Source organism: Passer montanus, unplaced genomic scaffold (assembly GCF_014805655.1).
Source record: "Passer montanus isolate IOZ18808 unplaced genomic scaffold, ASM1480565v1 scaffold853, whole genome shotgun sequence".
NCBI classification, from domain to species: domain Eukaryota; kingdom Metazoa; phylum Chordata; class Aves; order Passeriformes; family Passeridae; genus Passer; species Passer montanus.
Genome location: NW_024373846.1, coordinates 2,842 through 10,517, shown reverse-complemented (window position 1 = coordinate 10,517; position 7,676 = coordinate 2,842). Strand labels below are relative to the sequence as shown.

Below are 7,676 nucleotides of genomic sequence, written 5' to 3'. Positions count from 1 at the left end.
TGTGCCACGGGCACGCCGTCCTGGCCCGGCTTGAACTGGGCGCGGTTGCAGAGCGTGATCACCTGGCTGAGCAGCGCCCACGAGGCCGAGCTCTGGTCAAACGCCTCACCTGCCACAGGTGGGACAGGTGAGACACAGGTGGGACAGGTGGGACACGGACAGGTGAGACAGGTGAGGCCTCACCTGGCACAGGTGGCACAGGTGAGATACAGGTGAGACACGGACAGGTGAGGCCTCACCTGGCACAGGTGGGACAGGTGAGACACGGACAGGTGGGACATGGACAGGTGAGACAGGTGAGGCCTCACCTGGAACAGGTGGCACAGGTGAGATATGGACAGGTGAGACAGGTGAGGGACAGGTGAGGGACAGGTGAGGGACAGGTGGGACACGGACAGGTGAGACACAGGTGAGACACAGGTGAGAGACAGGTGAGGGACATGGACAGGTGATACATGGACAGGTGAGGGACAGGTGAGGGACATGGACAGGTGAGAACAGGTGAGATACAGGTGAGATATGGACAGGTGAGACAGGGACAGGTGAGATATGCACAGGTGGGACAGGTGAGAGATGAGGAACAGACAGGTGAGGTATGGACAGGTGAGACATGGACAGGTGAGGGACAGGTGGGACACGGACAGGTGGGACACGGACAGGTGGGCCACGGACAGGTGAGGGACAGGAGAGACACGGACAGGTGAGACACGGACCGGTGAGGCCTCACCTGGCACAGGTGGGACACGGACAGGTGAGGGACAGGTGAGACACGGACAGGTGAGACACGGACAGGTGAGGGACAGGTGAGGCCGCACCTGGCACAGGTGGCACAGGTGAGATATGGACAGGTGAGACAGGTGAGGGACAGGTGAGGGACAGGTGGGACACGGACAGGTGAGACACCCATAAAAACCTCAACACCTGCACATGTTCCAACCCCCCCAGGTGTGCCCAGGTGTGCCCAGGTGCCCGGTGCCCGTACCGTGACGGTGGCCAGCAGCCCCTCGGGCACGTAGGCCACCACGATGGCCATGAAGACCCCCCGAAACCCCCCTGACCTTTGGTGGAACCCATAAAAACCTCAACACCTGCACATGTTCCAACCCCCCCAGGTGCGCCCAGGTGCGCCCAGGTGCCCGGTGCCCGTACCGTGACGGTGGCCAGCAGCCCCTCGGGCACGTAGGCCACCACGATGGCCATGAAGAAGACGAGGGCGCGCAGGAAGGGGTAGCCGATCAGCATGGCCACCACGAAGAAGGTGCCGCCGAAGAAGACGGCCAGGCCGGCGATGATGTCCACGAAGTGCTCGATCTCCACCGCGATCGGCGTCTTCTCGTTCTCCACGCCCGACGCCAGGCTGGCGATGCGCCCGATCACCGTGCGGTCGCCCGTGCTGATCACCAGCCCCGTGGCCGTACCTGCGCAGGTGAGACAGGTGAGCCCAGGTGTGCCCAGGTGTGCCCAGGTGTGCCCAGGTGTGACCAGATGAGACCTAAGTGTGACCCAGGTGTGCCCAGGTGGGTCTAAGTGGGACTCAGGTATGACCCAGGTGTATCCCAGGTGTGCCCAGGTGTGCCCAGGTGTGTTCAGGTGAGACCCAGGTGTGCCAGGTGTGCCCAGGTGTGCCCAGGTGTGCCTAAGTGGGACCCAGGTATGACCCAGGTGTGTCCCAGGTGTGTCCCAGGTGTGCTCAGGTGTTCCTCAGGTGAGCCCAGGTGCACCAGGTGTGCTCAGGTGCCCCAGGTGTGTCCCCCAGGTGCCCCAGGTGCCCCAGGTGTGTCCCCCAGGTCCCCCAGGTGCCCCAGGTGCCCCCCAGGTGCCCCCAGGTGTGCTCAGGTGCCCCCAGCTGCCCCAGGTGTGCCCAGGTGTGTCCCCCAGGTGTGCCCCCCCAGGTGCGCTCACCCTCCAGGCACATGGTGGAGAAGAAGGCGATGTTGCGCGTCTCCAGGTGCGACTCGTGCGTGCACTCAGGTGAGCGCGGCTGCGGCTCCGACTCCCCGGTCAGCGAGGAATTGTCCACCTGGGCACGGCGGCCAGGTGAGCTACAGCTGCCCCAGGTGTGCCCAGGTGCGCCCAGGTTAGCTACAGCTGCCCCAGGTGTGCCCAGGTGAGCTACAGCTGCCCCAGGTGTGCCCAGGTGAGCTACAGCTGCCCCAGGTGTGCCCAGGTGTGCTACAGCTGCCCCAGGTGTGCACAGGTACATCCCCAGGTGTGCCCAGGTGTGCTATACCTGTCCCCAGGTGTGCCCAGATGTATCCCAGGTTCCCCAGGTGTGTCACACCTGTCCCCAGGTGCGCTCACCTTGCAGCCCTGGGCGGCCAGCACGCGGATGTCGGCCGGCACGCGGTCGCCGCCCTTGATCTCCACCAGGTCGCCCACCACGAGCTCGGCCGCGTTCACCTGCAGCACCTGCCCCGCCCGCACCACCGTGGCTTGCTGCGGGGGACAGGTGAGGCACACGCATGCAAATGAGGCCTCGGGTATGCAAATGAGGCCTCGGGTATGCAAATGAGGCCTCGGGTGTGCAAATCGGGCCCCCCAGGTGAGAGGATGAGGCATTTTGTATGCAAATGAGGTTCCCCAGGTGCACAGGTGAGACCCCAGGTGTGCAGGTGAGACCCCCCAAGTATGCAAATGAGGTTCCCCAGTGAGAGTATGAGGTCTCAGGTATGCAAATGAGGGGCCCAGGTATGCAAATGAGGGGCCCAGCTATGCAAATGAGGCCCCCTGGTATGCAAATGAGGCCTCAGGTATTCAAATTAGGCTCCTCAGGTGTGCAGGTGAGGGCCCCCAGGTGAGAGGATGAGATCCCAGGTATGCAAGTGAGGCCTCAGATATGCAAATGAGGTTCCCCAGGTGCACAGGTGAGACCCCAGGTGAGCAGGTGAGGGCCCAGATATGCAAATGAGGCCTCACGTATGCAAATTAGGCTCCCCTGGTGGGCATATGAGGCCCCCCCAGGTGAGAGGATGAGGCATTATGTATGCAAATTAGGCCCGCGTATGCAAATGAGGCCCGAGGTGTGCAGGTGAAGGCCCCCAGGTGAGAGAATGAGAAATCACGTATGCAAATGAGGGCCCCAGGTATGCAAATGAGGGCCCCAGGTGAGAGGATGAGGCATTACGTATGTAAACGAGGCCCCAAGTATGCAAATGAGGCCCCCAGGTATGCAAATGAGACCTCAGGTGTGCAGGTGAGGCCACCCCAGGTGAGAGGATGAGGTCTCAGGTATGCAAATGAGATCTCAGATATGCAAATGAGGTTCCTCAGGTGTACAGGTGAGACCCCAGGTGAGCAGGTGAGAGCCCAGGTATGCAAGTGAGGCCTCAGGTATGCAAATGAGCCCTCCCAGGTGTGAATGCAGCCCCAGGCGTGTGCCCAGGTGTGCCCAGGTGTGCCCAGGTGTGCCCAGGTGTGTCACAGGTAACCCCAGGTATGCCCAGGTGCTCCCAGGTATGCCTAACCCAAAATCCCCATTTTCCACCCAAATTTCACACAGTTTTCCCCATGTGTCCCCTCCCAGGTGTGCCCAGGTGTGCCCAGGTGTGCTCACCTGCGGGACCAGGCTGCGGAAGCTGGCGATGATGTTGGTGCTCTTGAACTCCTGGTAGTAGCCGAAGCAGCCGGTGACCACCACGACGGCGATGAGCGCCACGGCCAGGTACAGCTGCACAGGTGTGCCCAGGTGTGCCCAGGTGAGGCCGGGGGTGCCCAGGTGTGCCCAAATTCCCCAATTTTCACCGATTTTCCCCCAATTTTCATCAATTTCTTCCCATTTTTCACTGATTTTCCCCCAATTTTCCTGCCCCCAGGTGTGCCCAGGTGTGCCCAGGTGTGGTATGGGTATCTCAGGTGTGCCCAGGTAACACCAAACCCCCCAAAATCCCCATTTTCCACCCAAATTTCACCCAGTTTTTTTCCCTTTTCCCCTCCCAGGTGTGCCCAGGTGTGCCCAGGTGTGTCCAAATTCTCCAATTTTCACCGATTTCCCCCCAATTTTCATCAATTTCTCCCCAATTTTCACTGATTTTCCCCCATTTTTCACCATTTTCCCTCATTTCCCTGCCCCCAGGTGTGCCCAGGTGCCCCCAGGTGTGCCCAGGTGTGCCCAGGTAACCCAAAATCCCCATTTTCCACCCAAATTTCACCCAGGTTTTTTCCTTTTTCCCCTCCCAGGTGCCCCCAGGTGTGCCCAGGTGCGCCCAGGTGAGCCCAAAATCCCCCAAAATCCCCATTTCTCACCCAAATTTCACCCACTTTTTTCCATGTATCCCCTCCCAGGTGTGCCCAGGTAACCCAAAATCCCCATTTTCCACCCAAATTTCACCCAGTTTTTTCCATGTATCCCCTCCCAGGAGTGCCCAGGTGCGCCCAGGTGAGCCCAAAATTTTTTTCCATGTATCCCCTCCCAGCCGTGCCTATGTGCCCCCAGGTGTGCCCAGGTGTGCCCAGGTGCGCCCAGGTGCGCTCACGTTGTCCGAGCTGCCGCGGTCGCCCTCGCCCTCCTGCACGCCGTAGGCGATGAGGCAGATGGCCGCGGCCACCCACATGAGGCACTGCAGCCCTCCGGCCAGCTGCCGGCCGAAGCGGACACAGCCCGGCGTGCCGCGCGGCGGCCGCAGCGCGTTGGGGCCGTCCCGCAGGAGCCGTGAGCGCGTTGGGGCCGTCCCGCAGGAGCCACTTGGCTGCGGCTGCTTCGGACAGACCCTGGGTGGTCACTCAGGGGTCAGTGGTCACTCAGGGGTCAGTGGTCACTCAGGGGTCACTCAGGGGTCAGTGGGGTCAATGGGATCAATGAACGGTCAGTGGTCAGTGAGTGGTCAGTGGTCAGTCAGTGAATGGTCAGTGGTCAGTCAGTGGTCAGTGCTGTCAATGGGATCAGTGAGTGAATGGTCAGTGGTCAGTCAGTGAATGGTCAGTGGTCAGTCAGTGGTCAGTCAGTGGTCAGTGAGCACATTGGGGCCGTCCCGCAGGAGCCGCTCGGCTGCCGCCACCTCGGACAGGCCCTGGGGGACAGAGTGGTCACTCAGGGGTCACTCAGGGGTCAGTCAGTGGGGTCAGTGGGGTCAGTGGGATCAGTGAATGGTCAGTGGTCAGTCAGGGGTCAGTGGAGTCAATGGGATCAATGAATGGTCAGGGGTCACTCAGTGGTCAGTCAGTGAATGGTCAGTGGTCAGTGAATGGTCAGTGGTCAGTCAGTGGTCAGTCAGTGGTCAGTCAGTGGTCAGTCAGTGGTCAGTCAGTGGTCAGTGAGAGCTTTGGGGCCGTCCCGCAGGAGCCACTCGGCCCCCGCCGCCTCGGACAGACCCTGCGGACACAGGGAGTGGTCACTCAGGGGTCAGTCAATGGTCACTCAGGGGTCACTCAGGGGTCAGTGAATGGTCAGTGGGATCAGTGAATGGTCAGTTGTCAGGCAGTGAATGGTCAGTGGTCACTCAGGGGTCAGTGAATGGTCAGTGGGGTCAGTGGGATCAATGAATGGTCAGTGGTCAGTCAGGGGTCAGTGAGCGCGTTGGGGCCGTCCCGCAGGTCAGTGGTCAGTGAATGGTCAGTGGTCAGTCAGTGGTCAGTCAGTGGTCAGTCAGTGGTCAGTCAGTGGTCAGTCAGTGGTCAGTGAGAGCTTTGGGGCCGTCCCGCAGGAGCCACTCGGCCGCCGCCGCCTCGGACAGACCCTGCGGACACAGGGAGTGGTCACTCAGGGGTCAGTCAATGGTCACTCAGGGGTCACTCAGGGGTCAGTGAATGGTCAGTGGGATCAGTGAATGGTCAGTTGTCAGGCAGTGAATGGTCAGTGGTCACTCAGGGGTCAGTGAATGGTCAGTGGGGTCAGTGGGATCAATGAATGGTCAGTGGTCAGTCAGGGGTCAGTGGTCACTCAGGGGTCAGTCAGGGGTCACTCAGTGGTCACTCAGTGGTCACTCAGTGGTCACTCAGGGGTCAGTGGTCACTCAGGGGTCAGTGAATGGTCAGTGGGGTCAGTGGGATCAATGAATGGTCAGTGGTCAGTCAGGGGTCAGTGGTCACTCAGGGGTCAGTCAGGGGTCACTCAGTGGTCACTCAGTGGTCACTCAGTGGTCACTCAGTGGTCACTCAGTGGTCACTCAGTGGTCACTCAGTGGTCACTCAGTGGTCACTCAGGGTCACTGTGGTCACTCTCACCTTGGTGGCGCTCGTGTTGTATTTGAGCTCGAGCTCCTTCACGTCCAGTTTGTGATCATCCTGCGGGCACCAGTACGGACCAGTATAAACCAGTATGGACCGGTATGGACCAGTATAAACCGGTACGGACCAGTATGGACCAGTACGGACCAGTGCGGACCAGTAACGCCAACTCCCTCCCAGTCCAAACCAATCCAAACCAGTATAACCCAGTCCCCTGCAGTCCCTCCCAGTCCCTCCCAGTATAACCCAGTAAAACCAGTATAAACCAGTATAACCCTGTCCCTCTAGTCCCTCCCAGTATAAACCAGCATAGGCCAGTATAAACCAGTCCAAACCAGTATAAACCAGTACAACCCAGTCCTTCTCAGTCCCTCCCAGTATAAACCAGTCCCCCCAGTCCCTCCCAGTACAAACCAGTATAAACCAGTATAAACCAGTATAAGCAGTACAAACCAGTATAGACCAGTATAACCAGTATAAACCAGTAAAATCCAGTATCACCCAGTGCCCCCCAGTCCCTCCCAGTATAAACCAGCCAAGTAAAACCAGTATAAACCAGTATAACCCAGTATAACCAGTCCAAACCAGTCCAAACCAGTCCCTCCCAGTATAACCAGTATCCCCAGTCCCCCCGGCCGCACCAGCTCCATCTCCCTCTTCATCTCCTTCCTCCCTCCTCCTCCTCCATCTCTCCTTGATCCTCCCTCCCGTCCCTCTCTCCCCTCAATCCTCCCTCCTCCATCTCTCCTCCATCCCTCCACGTCTCTCTCTCCTTCCCTCCCTCCCTCCTTCCATCTCCCCTCTCTCCTCCCTCTCTCCCTCCATTCCTCCCTCATTCCATCCCCCCTCAATCCTCCTTCCTCCCTCTCCCTCCTCCCTCTCTCCACGTCTCACTCCCTCCTCCCGTCCCTCTCTCCCCTCATTCCTCCCTCCTCCATCTCTCCCTCTCCCCTTCCCCCTTCACCTGCCTCCATCTCCCCTCCATCCATTCCCTCCTTCCCGCTCCATCTCCCCTCTTTCCTTCATCTCTCCCTCCCTTCCTCCCTCCCTCCTCCACCCTTCTCCATCTCTCTCCCTCCTCCCTCCCTCATCTTGTCCCTCTCTCCCCTCATTCCTCCCCCCTTCTGTTCCCCGTCCCCACTCCATCTCCCCTCTTTCCTCCATCCCTCCACGTCTCCCTCCCTCCCTCCCTCCCTCCCTGGAGGGGGGAGGGGACACCTGGGCACCCCCGGGGGTCACTTTGGGGGGGGGAGGGGACACCTGGGCACACCTGAGCACACCTGGGCACCCCCGGGGGTCACACCTGGGGGGGGGGCGGGGTCTCCCGTCCTTGCCGCCGCCCCTCCCCCCCCGTTATCGACCCGGGGTTATCGGGGTGGGGGAGGGGCGGCCCCGCTCCCTTTGTACCGCGCGTTAATGAGTGATCAGGGCGGCAATTAATGATTAATGAAGCGATTAATGGCTGCGTTAATGAGTGAGTTATTAGCGATTAATGGCAGATTAATGGCGGCCGT

The 7,676-nt window shown here is 60.0% G+C and overlaps 1 protein-coding gene across 1 annotated transcript; it reads right to left on the bottom strand.

Annotated features, from left to right (window-relative positions):
• Positions 1-8: 8 nt before the first annotated feature.
• On the bottom strand, positions 9-6,812 carry LOC120513670 (potassium-transporting ATPase alpha chain 1-like; the record flags this gene model as incomplete). The annotated part of the gene is made up of 13 exons (XM_039733306.1): positions 6,804-6,812; positions 6,160-6,219; positions 5,622-5,672; positions 5,258-5,308; positions 4,956-5,006; positions 4,473-4,691; positions 3,554-3,667; positions 2,302-2,436; positions 1,903-2,020; positions 1,127-1,418; positions 983-1,058; positions 191-308; positions 9-109 (listed from the first exon to the last, which is right to left on the bottom strand). Coding segments are annotated over exons 1-13 (1,395 nt in total), but the record flags the coding sequence as incomplete, so codon positions are not given.
• Positions 6,813-7,676: the final 864 nt, after the last annotated feature.